General features: G+C 47.2%; 1 protein-coding gene across 4 annotated transcripts in view; it reads right to left on the bottom strand.

Moving 5' to 3' along the window:
* Positions 1-17,934, bottom strand: part of LOC129713521 (RNA-binding protein with multiple splicing 2) — a 92,908-nt gene that overhangs the window by 16,581 nt on the left and 58,393 nt on the right. Inside the window, exons 4-8 of one of the 4 annotated variants that reach the window (XM_055662601.1) lie at positions 15,264-15,320; positions 9,348-9,410; positions 5,414-5,564; positions 5,068-5,172; positions 234-382 (exon numbers count right to left, since the gene is read on the bottom strand). In XM_055662601.1, the coding sequence (XP_055518576.1) occupies positions 234-382; positions 5,068-5,172; positions 5,414-5,564; positions 9,348-9,410; positions 15,264-15,320 (525 nt within the window). The remainder of the gene's footprint in view (positions 1-233; positions 383-5,067; positions 5,173-5,413; positions 5,565-9,347; positions 9,411-15,263; positions 15,321-17,934) is intronic. The other 3 variants (XM_055662602.1, XM_055662603.1, XM_055662604.1) reach the window with 3 other exon arrangements.

Raw genomic sequence — 17,934 nt, forward strand, 5'->3', positions numbered from 1 at the left:
TAAAAGTGATCCATGCAAATCTGAATGCAGCTGGCAATGAGGCAATCCATTCGGATCGGGCCTGTGGGGTTTAGTAAGAGAACTGTGATCGATTAGGTACGAGAGAGAGAGAGAAGGGGGAAAACAAAAACAAAAAAGTTGCGCTGTGATCAGACTAGGAGGATCAAATTGTGACCTGTGCAGAGGTGTGCCGGTGGTGGTGGGTTGTTGATGCCGCAGCTACCGTTAGTTACCTGAGCGTGAAGTGCAGCAGCCGCAGCAGCAGCGGCGGGGTAGGTGAACGCGGCATGTGGGATGGCGGGGGTCAGTTCTGTTGTGTATAGTGGATAGGGAGCCCAAGCCTCTGGAGATGCAGGGATGAGTGCCGTTCCCCCAAGGTCATCTGCAAAGTGGACAGAAAAGCAAAACAAAAAAAAATTTAAATGTTCTTTAAAAAGAAATACAGCTTTTAAAAAAATAAACATTAGATTAAAAAAAGGCACTCCGGGAAAAAACGAATGCAACATTTGTAGACACTACTAAATGTATTGTATTCGTATTGTATTCAAATTTATTGTCATTGTCTCAATTTGAGACAACAAAATGAATTTCCCTTACAGGCAGTATCATAAAAAAAAATCATAAAAAAATTAATAAATAATAAACCATATTAAAAATAAAATTGAAATTGAATTAAAAAAAAAAAAAAAAAAAAAAATGCTGGAGTAACTCATCGGGACAGGCAGCATCTCTGGGGAGAAGGACTCGGTGATGTATCAGGCAGAGACCCTTTCCTTCCCTCCAATTGACCAGCTCTGTTCTTCCCTACAACCCAGTCTGTTCTCAACCCGAAACGTCAGCCATTCCTTCTCTCCAGAGATGCTGCCTGTCCCGTTGGAGTTACGCCAGCATTTTGTGTGCATCTTCATTGCCAAGGTTAAGATTGCAGAGGGTGGTGAAAATTGCCCAACCCATCACCGGTTTCTCGCTCCCCTCCATTGAGTCTGTCCAAAGCAAGCGCTGTCTGCGGAGGGCGCTCAGCATCGCCAAGGACTGCTCTCACCCCAACCATGGACTGTTTACCCTCCTACCATCCGGGAGGCGCTATAGGCCTCTCCGTTGCCGAACCAGCAGGTCGAGGAACAGCTTCTTTCCGGCGGCTGTCACTCTACTCAACAACGTACCTCGGTGACTGCCAATCACCACCCCCCCCCCCCCCCCCACACTTATTATTATTTATTCAAATCGTTTGCTATGTCGCTCTTCCAGGGAGATGATAAATGCATTTCGTTGTCTCTGTACTGTACACTGACAATGACAATTAAAATTGAATCTGAATCTGAATCTGAAGATTTCTACATTTCAGAGCAGTGGTAGAGTTGCTGCCTTACAGCAACAGAGACCTGGGTTTGATCCCGACTGTACAGAGCTTGTACATTCTCCCCGTGGGTTTTCTCCGGGTGCTCCGGATTCCTCCCTCATTCCTAAGACATACAGGTTTGTGGGTTAATTGGCTTCGGAAAGAATTGTACAGGGACCTTTGGCTGGCACGGACTCAGTGGGCCAGAGGGCTCGTTTCTGCGTCATCTCTCCAAACTAAACCAACACAGATTATAAAACCAGTCAGCTCCAATTTATCTGTGGGACCCTGTGCAATTTAATAAATGCAACAATTTAGACAATTGTCACTAATCTCGAGTGCAATCTTCAAGTATAATCTAAGTATTAGTTCAAGACGTCCAATTTGATGGCCGTCTGCCAATGCTTCAGGCTAATTAAGCAATTGGTGACTCTGCAGATCTAACCAGCAGATCTAACAGAGGCCACACACACGATTTAACATTTGGTCATATCTACAGACTGCTCTTTCAATAAAAACCTAAGTCTTAACCCTTGTTGCAAATAGTTAATACATTAACTAAAGAAGGGTCTCGACCCGAAACGTCACCCATTCCTTCGCTCCATAGATGCTGCCTCACCCGCCGAGGCAGTATTTTTGTCTGCCTTTGATTTTTCCAGCATCTGCAGTCCTTTCTTAAACATTTTGTCCCACAATCCAACCAGTTTACGAAACCCCACTGGTTACTCCAGGCCTAAGTCACACACTATCTACAAAGCCAGTTAAGGAATATCGGGACAAACTTATTTTGACTGGTTTCAAGTGGTCAAGGTTCAATATTCCTCCAGGACTGGTTGTAAAGGCTGAGGGGATAAGAAGTTTCCTTGCTGCCATTTCAAAAAGACTAAACAGATCAGATCAGCTTGATAGCAACTCCATGCATTGAAGGAACTAATGGCATAACATGCAATCAGTGAAAATTGCCCAATTGGAGTTAATTACAACTGGAATCTCAAAGTTGTAGATTTCCTTCATTATCCCTCGACCTTGAAGCCGCCACAAACATCGTGCGGCCCGTCCTTCAGGCTAATTAAGGTCCAATGTATTCTGCTCTCAGCCCAACAGCGATCAAATTAGGCAACCCAGCTGCTCCATCCCAGTAACATTCAAGACCATTCCAATTAGTAACCGTCCAAACTGCTCAGAGTTCAATTCCTAGTGGATTTCTATCCCCATTCACTTCCGAAGGTCGAGACAAAATGCTGGAGTAACTCAGCAGGACAGGCAGCATCTCCAGAGAGAAGGAGTGGGTGACGTTTCCGATCGAGGCCCCTCTTACAAGAGTTACTCCAGCATTGTGTATCTGTTGTCGGTGTAAACCAGCATCTGCAGTTCCTTCCTACACCTATTCAATTGCTATAGGGGTGTGAAAACACACACCTCCAGATACAGGGGTAGTTGCCTCCCAGTTGTTGTCAGGCAACTGGCCCCATAGCAGAAACGTCCACGTCATGGAGGCTGGAGACTGGAGGTATCCCGAGCTAATTCTGCGATCACCATTATCTATCGCGACACGTGATGGCTCCCACTGATTGTCGTCGGAAGCGGAAAGAAGAAGCTCGGACAACTGAATCATCCCACCACAACCAGAGAGCAGTCGTGAACTATCTGCCTCATTGGTGACCCTCGGACTATCTATCTTTGATCGGAGTTTGCTGGCTTTACCTTGCACTTAACGTTATCCTCTTATCATGTATGTGTGTACTGCAAATTATTCGATTGTAATCATGCATTGTCTTTCCACTGACTGGTCGGCAGCAACTAAAGCATTTCACTCTGTACCTCGTTGCACGTGACAGTAAACTAAACTGAAACGGAAGGTGGACAAAAATGCTGGAGAAACTCAGCGGACGAGTCTTAGAAACATAGAAAATAGGTGCAGGAGTAGAGGCTATTCGGCCCTTCGAGCCTGCACCGCCATTCAATATGATCATGGCTGATCATCCAACTCAGTATCCCGTACCTGCCTTCTCTCCATACCCCCTGATCCCCTTAGCCACAAGGGCCACATCTAACTCCCTCTTAAATTTAGCCAATGAACTGTGGCCTCAACTACCCTCTGTGGCAGAGAGTTCCAGAGATTCACCACTCTCTGTGTGAAAAAAGTTTTTCTCATCTCGGTTTTAAAGGATTTCCCCCTTATCCTTAAGCTGTGACCCCTAGTTCTGGACTTCCCCAACATCGGGAGCAATCTTCCTGCATCTAGCCTGTCCAACCCCTTAAGAGGCAACATCTATGGAGCGAAGGAAATAGGCAACGTTTCAGGTCGAAACCCTTCTTCAGATTCCTTCGATTTGGTCTGAAGAAGGGTCTCGACCCGATACATCACCCATTTCCTTCCCTCCATAGATGCTGCCTCACCCGCTGAGTTTCTCCAGCACTTTTGTGTACCTTCGATTTTCCAGCATCTGCAGTTCCTTCTTAAACTAAACTGAAAGGGAAGCTTTGTGGAGTCGAGTCTAGGTTGGGAGTGTGGGGAGAGAAAGGCTTGAAGGATACACCTGGTTGCTCTTTGAAAATAAAAACTGCGTGAAGGTTACTTTATCGGCTGCAGAACTAATAAAGGCTTGATGGTGCTTTATCGTTTAACGTCACGTGTGCAATCGCAGAGCAAAATTAGTTTTGTACACACAGCTCAAAGTATTGCAACACCCAAGCACAATCCCCAATGAGCAAAGAGTGCAGAGATAGTGTACAGCGACTATACATGCAACAGGCACCAGATCCTGGCCTTGCCATTGATAAATGGCCAATGCTTACAGCAGCATAATGGTTTCTTGGGTATGAACTGCTGCCAGCTAGCTATATACCCAGACACAGGGGTGGAAATCCTGGGGGGGGGGGGGGGGGGGGCACTCCCCCATTCAATCATGGCTGATCTCTCCCTCTCCCTCCTAACCCCATTCTCCCACCTTCTCCACATAACCCCCGACAATAGGTGCAGGAGGAGGCCATTCGGCCCTTCGAGCCAACACTGCCATTCAATGTGATCATGGCTGATCATCCCCATACCGATCAAAAATCTATCTATCTCTGCCTTAAAAATATCCATTGACTTGGCCTCCAACCTTCTGTGGCAATGAGTTCCACAGATTCACTGCCCTCTGACTAAAGACATTCATAGAAACATAGAAAATAGGTGCAGGAGTAGGCCATTCAGGCCTGCACTGCCATTCAATATGATCATGGCAGATCATCCAACTTAGTATCCCATACCTGCCTTCTCTCCATACCCCCCCCCCCCCTGATCCCCTTAGCCACTAGTGCCACATCTAACTCCCTCTTAAATATAGCCAATGAACTGTGGCCTCAACTACTTTGTGGCAGAGAAGTCCACAGATTCACCACTCTGTGTGTGAAAAAAAAAAAAAATTCTCATCTCGGTCCTAAAAGACTTCCCCCTTATTCTTAAACTGTGACCCTTTGTTCTGGACTTCCCCAACATCGGGAACAATCTTCCTGCATCTAGCCTGGCCAACCCCTTAAGAATTTTCCTCATCTCCTTCCTAAGGGAATGTCCTTTAATTCTGTGGCTATGAGCTCCAGTCCTGGACTCTCCCACTAGTGGAAACATCCTCTCCACATCCAGGCCTCTGACTATTCGGCAGCTATCAATGAGGGCCCCCCGCCTCCTCATCCTTCTAAAGCAGCTGAAGGTGGAACACCAATCCACCACAACAGAAGCGCACCTCTGGGCCACATGAAGGGTGGTACTGACTGGCCTTGAAATTCTTGATCAGCATCCCATCCCAATGGCGGAAGAAAGCATGGCGGTGGGAAGCAGCAGTGGGGACCTAGGGATGGAAACAAAGACGAGCTCTCCTTAATTTCCTCTCGTCACCAGCCACCGCCATGCACTAACGACCGAGCCTTAACGTCACACAAACGCGTCTCGCCGACTCCGTTAACAGGGCTGCAGACGTGGATCGTGGCTGACAGTGGACTTCTGGTTGCACAAGTGTGCGTGTGTAAAAAAACAAAAAAAAAACACATATCAACGCACGGCGGGGGGAGGGGGTGGAAGGGGCGACTTACAGGGGTCCCGTGCGATGAAGTGGGCCCCCAGGGCGGGGTGCATGTTTGAGGGGTTGGGCGTCGCCATCAGCTTGCTCTTGGCCATCTTCGTGTTGGCTTTGGCAAATTCCAACCTGAGCGTTTGCGGGTTTTCGGGATCGAACCGGATGCCCTAGTGTAAAGAAAGACAACATGTCAAGTCCAGAACAATTTCAAAATATCAAGGCACTGAGATATTCAAAAGGCCGTGCGATAGGGAGTGGAATTAGGCCATTTGGCCCATCTACATTCAATCATGGCTGGTCTATCTCTCCCGCCTAACCCCATTCTCCAGCCTTCTCCCCATAACCTCTGATACCCATACTAATCAAATATCTATCTATCTCTGCCTTAAAAATATTCACTAACTTGGCCTCTACAGCCTTCTGTGGCAATGAATTCCACAGATTCAGAAATTCTCCTCATCTTCTTGAAAGAACGTCCTTCATTTATGAGGCTATGATCTCCAGCCCTAGACTCTCCCACTAGTGGAAACATCCTCTCCACATCTACTCTATCCCAGTCTTTCACTATTCTGTATATTTCACCGAGGTCCCCCCTCATTCTTCTCAACTCCAGCACTCTGTGTCCCAAGTTTGTCCAACCCCTCCTTGGAGCGAATACCGTCTAATCCAGAAGAAGAAAGGAAGAGGTGGAGCCACTGGGCTGAGGGAGAGCTGAGAAGGGGAGGAGAAAACAGGGACTACCTGAAATTAGAGAAGTCAATGTTCATACCGCTGGGGTGTAAACTGCCCATATGAGGTGCTGCTCCTCCAATTTGCGGTGGGACTCACTCTGGCCATGGAGGAGGTCCAGGACAGAAAGGTCGGATTTGGAATGGGAGGGGGAGTTGAAGTGCTGAGCCACCGGGAGATCAGGTTGGTTATTGCGAACCGAGCGGAGGTGTTGGGCGAAGCGATCGCCAAGCCTACGCTTGGTCTCACCGATGTAGAGCAGCCGACACCTAGAGCAGCGGATGCAATAGACGAGGTTGGAGGAGGTGCAAGTGAGAACCTCTGTCGCACCTGGAATGACTGCTTGGGTCCTTGGGGGAGACGTTTCGGGCCGAGACCCTTCTTCAGTCTCGTTTCCATTTCCCCGTACCCTGTCTGAAGGATTGCTAGCTACTATTACTAGTTGGAAGACAGGCCACATGGCAGGAGCAGTTGTTTACAATCGACGTGCCAAACCTCAAAGCCTTGATGCTCAGCTTTGATTTTCCAGCCACACGATCTCAAAAGGCAGCGATTCTCGGATCTGAGGGAATTTTGTTCAGAGTGATCTCGGGAGCTGGAGGGCTTTGGAGAAGATCAGATCATTTGAGTCGAGAACAAGCCTATATTAAATATACACAGCGCCTCCACTGTGCCAAGGGACGATCCTTGGTCAAAATGGAAGGCAAGGCCGCGCATGCCGCTGAGCGTGTTCTTGCGTTCCGACATCGGAGTTTCATCGGGTTGAACAAACTTGGACACAGAGTCCTGGAGTTTAGAAGAATGAGGGGGGACCTCAACGAGAGGGCCTGTACATCGGGCTTCCCATAGCGGAGACTGCAGAGGCCTCGAAGCCCCCAAACACAGGTAAACAATGAGGATGATGACTGAACTCGAGGGGATCTCATTGAAACATCTCAGGTTGTTAAGGGTTTGGACATGCTAGAGGCAGGAAACATGTTGGGGGAGTCCAGAACCTGGGGCAACAGTTTTAGAATAAGGGGTAAGCCATTTAGAACGGCGATGAGGAAAAACTTTTTCTCACAGAGTCGCGAGTCTGTGGAATTCTCTGCCTCAGAGGGCGGTGGAGGCCGGTTCTCTGGATGCTTTCAAGAGATAGGGCTCTTAAAGATAACAGAGTCAGGGGATATGGGGAGATGGCAGGAACAGGGTACTGATTGGGGATGATCAGCCACGATCACATTGAATATATTTAAGAGGGAGTTAGATATAGGGAGTTAGAGGGAGTTTGCTATATTTAAGAGGGAGTTAGATGTGGCCCTTGTGGCTAAGGGGATCAGGGGGTATGGAGAGAAGGCAGGTACGGGATACTGAGTTGGATGATCAGCCATGATCATATCGAAGGGCCGAATGGCCTACTCCTGCACCTAATTTCTATGTTTTCTATGTCTATGAATGGCGATGCTGGCTCGAAGGGCCGAATGGCCTACTCCTGCACCTATTGTCTATTGAACTCGATTGCCTTCCCCCAGTGGGAAACGTTGATTCCGCTGTGTGGGGATGTTTACGTTAAATTCTATTGTGTATTGTGTTCTTTTTTTTATTCTTTGGCTGTACGGCAACTGAAATATCACTGCACCAATTGGTGGAGGTGACAATTAATGCAACTTAAACATGCTGGGCTCGATCCACAAGACTCCCCCTCCTGTCCGCACCCCTCCCTCTCCTCCATTGCAGCAGCGGCAGCCATTCAACTGCATCGTTCATTCGGAGTTCCCAATGTTTCGTTTCATTCGCTGGGACATGTTGGCCAGTGTGGGCAAGTTGGGCCAAAGGGCCTGTTTCCACACTGTATCACTATGGCTCTATGAATGTGAGTGTGCATGGTCAGTCTCACCACAAATCCCGAGTCGAGGTGGGGTTTGTGTGCAGTCAAAGGTGGTCAGAGACTCTCGTTTAGCCCGTGGGACTGATAGCATCCGAACAATTCATAGTGTGAAGGTGGTCACGGTTACATTGGGATCCAGACAGGATACAAGAGCCATTATTTGTAGGAAGGAACTGTAGATGCTGTTTTAAACCGAGGACAAGACAAAATGTTGGAGTAAAAGCCCTGTCCCACTGTACGAGTTCATTCCAAGAGCTCTCCAGAGTTAAAAAAACAAGCTTGTGGTAATGTACGCAGCGGGTACGTTGGAGCTCGGGGACGTCTCTTAGCGGCTAGGAATGCTAACGGCAGGTACTCGGGAAGACTCGTGAAGTTTCTTTCAACACGTTGAAAAATGTCCACGAGAGCCCCGAGTACCTAAGAGCGGCCATTACCGTAAATCTCCCAGTTCGAATCAGGGCAAACTCGGGAGAACTCTTGGAATTAACTCGTACAGTGGGACAGGGCTTTCACCGGAGAGAAGAAACGGATGATGTTTCGGGTCGAGACCCCCCCCTCCCCCGCCCCCCGAATCAGCCATTATCAAAGCAAATGGTATGCTAGCATTCATAGCAAAAGGATTTGAGTATAGGAGCAGGGAGGTTCTACTGCAGTTGTACAGGGTCTTGGTGAGACCACACCTGGAGTATTGCGTACAGTTTTGGTCTCCTAATCCGAGGAAAGACATTCTTGCCATAGAGGGAGTACAGAGAAGGTTCACCAGACTGATTCCTGGGATGGCAGGACTTTCATATGAAGAAAGACTGGATAGACTCGGTTTGTACTCGCTAGAATTTAGGAGATTGAGGGGGGGATCTTATAGAAACTTACAAAATTCTTAAGGGGTTGGACAGGCTAGATGCAGGAAGATTATTCCCGATGTTGGGGAAGTCCAGAACTAGGGGTCACAGTTTAAGGATAAGAGGGAAGTCTTTTAGGACCGAGATTAGAAAATCATTTTTTAATGTTGTGAATCTGTGGAATTCTCTGCCACAGAAGGTAGTTGAGGCCACAGTTCATTGACTATATTTAAGAGGGAGTTAGATGTGGCTAAACTGCATTTCGTTGTACCCATACTCATATTTGTGCAATGACATTAAAGTTGAATTGAATTGAATTGAATTGGCCCTTGTGGCTAAAGGGATCAGGGGGTACGGAGAGAAGGCAGGGATGGGATACTGATTTGGATGATCAGCCATGATCATATTGAATGGTGGTGCAGGCTCGAAGGGCCGAATGGCCTACTCCTGCACCTATTTTCTATGTTTCGATGTTTGACTGAATGGCCCAAGGTGACGAATTGGTGAGTACTTACGTTTAACGCATTCTTTGCCGTTTCTGCACCAGCTCGACTGTCAAATGTAACAAAACCGACTGGCTGAAAGAAAAACAGGGGACGATTAAATAATGCAATGCGAGATACCGAGACAATATTCCATGCCCCATGTTAAGGCTGTAATAACATGGCTTCCAAGCTTCTAAAAAAGCTGGGATTCATCATCGATTTAAATTGACTCCACATGTTGCCGGATCATTTAAACCTTCTGAACATAACCACTTTCATAGAAAAGTTGAGGTAAACCACCACTTGTTTTGACTAAAATGCACAACTTCCAGTTTGCTATTCGGAGGTGATGAAATACAAAATAGTCCAACCAAGACACACACACACATATGGAAGAAGGACTGCGCACAGGCTAAGCCGAGGACAAATTGTATACACTCAACAGCTGGGCTGGAAGATCATTTGATAAATGCAAGACTTCTTTTTTTTTTTACTAGTTTCCTTCTAAAACAGCTGCTTGTTAAAACTGCGGGACTGATAACATTGGGCAATTGAAGAACAGGCTCATCTTCCTAGGTAATAATAATAATAATAATAATCTTTATTTATATAGCACTTTTCAACAAAACCAGTATTTGAACCAAAGTGCTTTACAGAGTTTGATTAAATTAATAGAACAGACCAAATGTCAATATATCCATACAAAACAATAAAGAGAAAAAAGAAAAAAAGAAAAAAAGACACAGAACAGTACACTATAGAAATCAACATGAAACGTCCCCCCACAGCAGAATTCACTGTGAGGGAAGGCACTAAAAATATCCAGTTCTCCCCCTCATAGTCCACCCGAGGTCGGGGTCTATATGTGACCTCCTCAGCCAACTCGATGTTCTCAGGCCCTCTGCCGCGAAGCTGGATCATCGGCATCGGGTGAACATTCTTCAGCGGCCTGGACTGAAGCGGCCGCTTCCCCCCTGAAGACTGCAATGTCCAAAGTTCTCAGGCCGCGCTGGCCGGACCTCTGACACTGGCGAACTTGGACACCAGGCCCCGCGGTGTTGAAATCCTGGGCCGCCATTTAGGTAGACTAAAGTGCTGGAGAAACTTTTCAAACCAAAGGGTTTCGGCCCGAAACGTTGCCTATTCCTTCGCTCCATAGATGCTGCTGCACCCGCTGAGTTTGATTTTCCAGCATCTGCAGTTCCTTCGTAAACAGGCTCATCTTCCTGGTATGTATCAATAGGAGCTCGTGTATTTGGCTCCAGTCAGCACAGCAGATGGGTCAATGACTTCAATTTCCCCAGTCAGAGTTTAGTTTGGAGATGCAACGCAGAAACAGACCCTTCGGCCCTTCGGGTCCACGCCAACCAGCGATCCCCGCACATTAACACCAGGGGCAATTTTTGACACATACACACATAGAAAATAGGTGCTGGAGTAGGCCATTCGGCCCTTCGAGCCAGCACCGCCATCCAATATGATCATGGCTGATCATCCAAATCAATATCCCACACCTGCCTTCTCTCCATACCCCCTGATCCCTTTAGCCACAAGGGCCACATCTAACTCCTCTTAAATATAGTCAATGAACTGTGGCCTCAACTACCTTCTGTGGCAGAGAATTCCACAGGTTCACAACACTAAAAAATGTTTTCCTCGTTTCGGTCCTAAAAGACTTCCCTCTTATCCTTAAACTGTGACCCCTCGTTCTGGAGTTCCCCAACATCTTCCTGCATCTAGCCTGTCCAACCCCTTAAGTATTTTGTAAGTTTCTATAAGATCCCCCCTCAATCTTCTAAATTCCAGCGTGTACAAGCCAAGTCTATCCAGTCTTTCTTCATATGAAAGTCCTGCCATCCCAGGAATCAGTCTGGTGAACCTGGTGCAAACTCCATACAGACAACACCCGTAGCCAGGATCGAACCCGGGTCTCTGGCGCTGCAAGGCAGCAACTCTACCGCTGCGACTTGTAGATGCACGGACTGGATCACATGCAGACAGAGGAGGTGTGTTTAACATGGCTTTGTACATAGCACAGACATGATGGGCCAAAGGGCCAGTCCTGTGCTGTGTTCTATTTTCCTTGTTCTTTGGTTATAGATCAGGCAACTTAAAATCACTGTTTAATCCGATTAGCGAGGAAGACCAGATCCAAAACACTAGCAAAGATAAACTCTATCTAGAGCATTCATTCAATGGATTGGGACGATCAGAGTCTGTATCTTGTTTGGGGCTAGAACTGATGGGGTGCTGGAAGAAAGCAAATGAATACTATAAACCTGAAAGACTCCCAAAGTCTCTTGCCCAGAGTAGGTGAATGGAGAACCAGAGGTTTAAGGTGAAGAGGGAAAAGATTTAAAAGGAATCCGAGGGGTAACTTTTTCCACACAAAGGGTGGTGGATGTATGGAACAAGCTGCCAGAGGAGGTAGTTGAGGCTGGGACTATCCCAATGTTTAAGAAACAGGTACATGGATAAGACAGGTTTGGAAGGATATGCATCAAACGCAGGCAGGTGGGACGACCTGTCACTGGGACATGTTGGCTGGCGTGGGCAAGTTAGGCCAAGGGGCGTTACCACGCTGTATCACTCCATGACACAGCGTGTAAACAGGCCCTTCGGCCCACCGAGTCTGCACCAATCAGTGATCGCCGCACGCTGAAACTATCCTACACACACTAGGGACAATTTACAATTTCACTTGACCAATCAACCTTCAAACCTGGAGAGAAGGAATGGGTACACAAAAAAGCTGGAGAAACTCAGCGGGTGATGTTTCGGGTCAAGACCCCCAGTCTGAAGAAGGGTCTCGACCCGAAATGTCACCCTTTCCTTCTCTCCAGAGATGCTGCCTGTCCCGCTGAGTTACTCCAGCTTTTTGCGTCCGTCTTCAAATCAAAAGCAAGCCGGATTTGTGGCTGTGCTTAAACCTTGGTTAAATTTGAGCCGTTTGCTACAGTGTCATGATTATATGTTTCTAAAATGGGAAACCATAACTCAAGTGCGGCTTTTGTTTCATACATACTAGACATTTGAATCCAAAATGTCTCCCATTCACTTCTCTCCTGAGATGCAGCCTCGCCCGTTGAGTAATAGCCCTGTCCCACTGTACGAGTTCATTCAAGAGCTCTCCCGAGTTAACAAAATCAAACTCGTGGTAAGCACGTAGAATGAACGTAGCGGGTACGTCAGAGCCCGGGGACGTCTCTTAGTGGCTCGCAACGCTAACGGCAGGAAAAATGCGGTAAGCTCGGGAAGACTCGTGAAGATTCTTCAAGATGAAGGGTCTCGAACCAAAACGTCAGCCATTCCTTCTCTCCAGAGATGCTGCCTGTCCCGCTGAGTTACTCCAGCATTGTGTGCCTATCTTCTGTTGAAAATTGGTGTTAGTGGATAGAGGGGGGGGGGAGAGGACAACTCAGCGTGTCCCACTTTCACGACTTCTGCCGAGTTTGCCCTGGAATCATACTCGCAGGGTGGTCGTCACAAGGTCAAAGGTAGGTCGATAGACAATAGGTGCAGGAGATCAGTACCCCATTCCTGCCTTCTCCCCATATCCCCTGCGCTATTTATAAGAGCCCTATCTAGCTCTCTTGAAAGCATCCAGAGAGCCTGCCTCCACAGACAGAGAATTCCACAGACTCACCACTCTCTGTGAGAAAAAGTGTTTCCTCGTCTCCGTTCTTAAAGGCTTACTCCTTATTCTTAAACTGTGGCCCCTGGTTCTGGACTCCCCCAACACCGGGAACATTTTTTTTTTGCCTCTAGTGTGTCCAAGCCCTTAACAATCTTACACGTTTCAATGAGATTCCCTCTCATCCTTCTAAACTCCAGGTCGTGATGCTAGTCGTAGGTACTTGTGGCATTAAGTAGGTCGGGGCGTTTTTTTCTAGCCTGATGAAAAATGTACACGAGTAAAAAAGGTTGTGAATTAGGTTGTGAAAGTGGGACAGGCCCTTTAGGAGATGGCCAGCAGTCCCCTGCAGCAATGGTGGGAGTTGGTACTTCAATCTAAATGTGTTTAGAAGCATGGACTCCAGATACTGGCCAGAGCAAAGATCCAAAGCCTTCTTGCTAACTTCACAACCCAGCCCTGCATTTAAATTGTAATTAAAATTGCATTTATAATGTAATTAAAAAACTTTCAGCCACTTATTTAAAAGTAGATTCAAATATCGGAGGTCGCTGAGTCATAGTCATAGAGTCAGAGTGATACAGTGTGGAAACAGGCCCTTCGGCCCAACTTGCCCACGCCGGCCAACGTGTACCAGCTACACTAGTCCCACCTGCCTGCGCTTGGTCCATATCCCTCCAGTCTGAAGCTGTCCTATCCATCCAGTCTGAGAAGCTTGCATGACTTGAGCATTTAAGAAAGAACTGCAGATGTTGGAAAAAGCGAAGGTAGACAAAAATGCTGGAGGAACTCGGCGGGTGAGGCAGCATCTATGGAGCGAAGGAATAGGCGATGTTTCGGGTCGAGACCCTTCTTCAAACTTGGCATCCTGATTGGCACAAACATTGTGGGCTGAAGGGCCTGTTTTGTGCTATATTGTACTATTCCTCGTGTAGGAAGGGGCTACAGATGTTGGTTTATGCCGAAAATAGAAATGGTGGAGTAACTAAACGGGTCAGGCAGCATCTCTGGAGGATTGAAATTGTGTGTCAAGACACTTCTGCAGACTGACGTTTCAGGTCAAAACCCTTCTTCAGACTTGAAGTCTTCAATTCAGGCTCAGTCTGACGAGACTCGACCCAAAACATCAGCGATTCCTTTTCTCCAGAGATGCTGCCTGACCCGCTGAGTTACTCCAGCACTCTGTGTCTATCTGCGGTTTGTTCTAACCACTACTCAGCTATATTAAACCTTCCTCGCCTTCCCACCTGTCTACCTTGCTGATTGCTTGCATTTATTAGTCATTTGACCCTATTCTTCAGCCCCTGCACATTAATTCACACACACACACACGGATTCGTCATTCACAAATTTCTTTACATTCTCTCAAAGGTTCTTTGTTTAAACTACTTTGTGGTCAGATTCCACAACATTGGATAAAAATCAGTTTAGTTTAGAGATACAGCACGGAAACAGGCCCTTTTCGGCCCACCGAGTCCGCGCTGACCTACAAGCCCCCACACACAAACACTATCCTACACACACTAGGGACAATTTACATTTTTTTTTTTTAAAACCAGGCCAATTAACCTACAAAACCTGTGCAACTTTGGAGTGTGGTAGGAAACCGGAGCACCAGGAGAAAACCCACACAGGTCATGGGGCGAACGTACAAACTCCGCATAGACAGCTCCCGTAGTCGGTACGAAATTTGGTCCCCGGCTGCTCTACCGCTGCCCCACCTCCGCCACATTCACTTTCTGACTTCGAAGGATCCTCGACCCGAAACGTCACCTATCCATGTCATAGAAACATAGAAATTAGGTGCAGGAGTAGGCCATTCGGCCCTTCGAGCCTGCACCGCCATTCAATATGATCATGGCTGATCATCCAACTCCTCCAGAGATGCTGCTCAACCTGCTGAGTTAAGGGCCTGGCCTGTCCCACTTTCACGACCTCTGCCGAGTTTGCCCTCGACTCCTACTCATGGTCGTCACGAGATCGTAGGCAGGCCGTGATGTTAGTCGCAGGTACTCGTGGCATCAAGTAGGTCGGGGCGTTTTTTTCTAGCCTGATGAAAATTGTCCACGAGTAAAAAAAGGTCGTGAATTTGGTCGTGAAAGTGGGACAGGCCCTTTCTACTCCAACTTTTTCCGCCTTTTGTGCCGAATTTGATATTTTGGATTGCTGCAACTTACGGACCAGGAACTGCGGTTAAAAAGAATCAGTCGGAGTATATTCAAGAGGAACACAAAACAACAGGTTTTTAAATAAAGGGAATCAAGGGATGCGGGCGTGAAGAACCAAGGCCAAAAACACAACTGAGTTCTTACCGAATTGTAGGGCCAACACGGGGGGCTGTATGGTCTAATCCTTCTATCAATATGTTCCTATAGAAGGACAAGATCGTGAAGTAATATTAGGTCACACCCTGTTCTCGTATGGATAACCCCAATTTCCATTGCACCACTTATATTTTCTGCCCACCCAGACTATCATGTGCCTACGCACATCCTTATTTTTGAGAGAAAGGGCAATAAAGTCTTGTACATTACATAGAAACATAGAAAATAGGTGCAGGGGGAGGCCATTCGAGCCAGCACCGCCATTCATTGTGATCATGGCTGATCGTCCCCTATCAATAACCCGTGCCTGCCTTCTCCCCATATCCCTTAGCCCCTACAGCTCTATCTAACTCTCTCTTAAATCCATCCAGTGACTTAGCCTCCACTGCCCTCTGCGGCAGGGAATTCCACAAATTCACCACTCTCTGGGTGAAAAAGGTTTTTTTTCTCACCTCGGTCTTAAATGACCTCCCCTTTATCCTAAGACTGTGTGGCCCCTGGTTCTGGACTCGCCCAACATTGGGAACATTTTTCCTGCATTTAGCTTGTCCAGTCCTTTAATAATTTTTATATGTTTCTATAAGACTCAGTCCCATAAATCCATTAAACTCAGTCCCGTGCTCAGTTATGCGATTTTTTTCCAGCGATTTGCCGGCACCCGGCATGGGCGCAAGCAGGTCGGCGAAATTTAAAAAAAAAAAAAGAAAAAAAAAACCGTCCAAGATCCAGCGGCGACCAGAAAGAGGCGCGACTCTTTGGGCGACTACTCACAACCATACGGGCGTCACTGCGCGGATAGCGGGGTGACACCCGTATGGCCGTGAGTAGTGGGCCCTGAAGAGTTGCAGTGGGCCAAAGAGTCGTACCTTTTTCTGGTCACCGCCGGATCGCCAACATTTTCGGCGACCTGCTCGTGACTATGGCCGGCGTCGGCAAATCGCCGGAAATAAATCGTGCAAGTGGGACAGGCCCTTAAGATTAAAGTCAAACACTCTGCCACCACCACCCTGATCACCCACCAACTATAGCATACCAATATAGTACTCCCACACTCCAAAGGCGTACAGGTTTGTAGTTTAATTGGCTTGGTATAAATGTAAATTGTCCCCAGTGTGTGTGTGTGTGTGTGTGTAGGATAGTGTTAATGTGCAGGGACTGCTGGTAGGTGAGGACTAGGTGGGCCGAAGGGCTCGTTTCCTCACTGTATCTATCTCTAAATGATCGCACTGTACTAGCCTTGGAGTACCTCAAGCGAATGTTTAGGAAAACCAAACAGTGCCTTCATTGCCTTCCTTTCATCTACCCCACTAATCACATCCTCAAGCTAATATGCTGACCATTTCCCCTTCGTAAACAGCCAGCCTTACAGGGCAATGTTACCATCTACGTTTCCAGCAGTTTTCAACAGCAAAGATAACAAAACCAACCAGTTTACCCTTTACGAATACCGCACAAACACAAATCTTCTTCCTAAAGGGGCTTGGGTGACCTAATTGGCGAGTTTAGAAAAGTTTAGGAGAGTTTGAAGAAATGTCCTTGCTACTTTGAAGAAATGTGAGAATTGCCAAGGACAAACTGCACCCCCTCCACATACACCTGGATCTCCTGCCATCAGGCAAGAGATATCGAAGCATCAAAGCCTGGACTACAAGACTGCTAAACAGCTTCCTACCACAGGCTGTGAGGCTGCTAAACAGTCACTCTGTACTCACAGTCACTTGATTCTGCGGCTGGCACGGATACTTTAATAACTGGCACTGGCCACTCAAATCAGCTGCCCCGGACATTTTTATGATTGGTTTATTGTAATTTAACATTGTGTTTTACCTGCTTTTAACTATTTATACTGTTCCATCAGGGACTGGATTGTTTTTAGTGTTATTATGTGTGAAATGTTTTAAATTTCATGCGCGATGCTCCGCTATTCACTGGGAAACATCTTTTCATTTTGCACTGTACAACTGTTGCTTGCAAGATGACAATAAAGGTTGATTGATTGATTGATGTCATCTTGAAGACCTCCTTCGACTATGTTGAACACCAGCTACGACTAACTTCGGGAAAATTGGACACGGAATAGTGGAGAGTGAAGATGACCTCCTTCGACTGTGATGAAGACTATCTACGACTACCCTCGATTACCTACGGCTAACATGCCGACCTACTACGACTAAACCTACGAGTAAAAAAAGTATCGATTTTTTCCATGGCGACCGTTTTTTACTTGCGGGCATTTTTTCAACGTTGATAAATACGCCGCGACCTAGCAGTGGCCTCGAGTACGCGGGGACTACTCTCGAGATTTACAAAGACCTCCTACGACCTCGTGTCGACCATGCTGCGAGTACGAGTTGCGGGCAAACTCGCCAGAACTCGCGGATTAGGTCGCCCAAGTGGGACAGGCCCCTTCGGGCTGTCACTCCCCAGTTTCATTACCCAGAATCATTAGCTTCAATTCTCCAATGACAATAGTTCCGTAACTAATCACAACCGCAAAAACTGCTCAGGCACATCATAAAAACCAAGTGCAGGTGGAACTTAGTGGGTCGGGTAGCATCTGCGGAGGGGTGACGGATGCAAAGTGCAAGAGTAACTCACCAGGTGAAAAATCTCTGGAGAAAAAAAGATGGGTGACGTTGCTGGTCGGGACCCATCTTTA

The sequence above is a fragment of the Leucoraja erinacea genome, chromosome 36 (genome assembly GCF_028641065.1).
Source record: "Leucoraja erinacea ecotype New England chromosome 36, Leri_hhj_1, whole genome shotgun sequence".
NCBI classification, from domain to species: Eukaryota; Metazoa; Chordata; class Chondrichthyes; order Rajiformes; family Rajidae; genus Leucoraja; species Leucoraja erinaceus.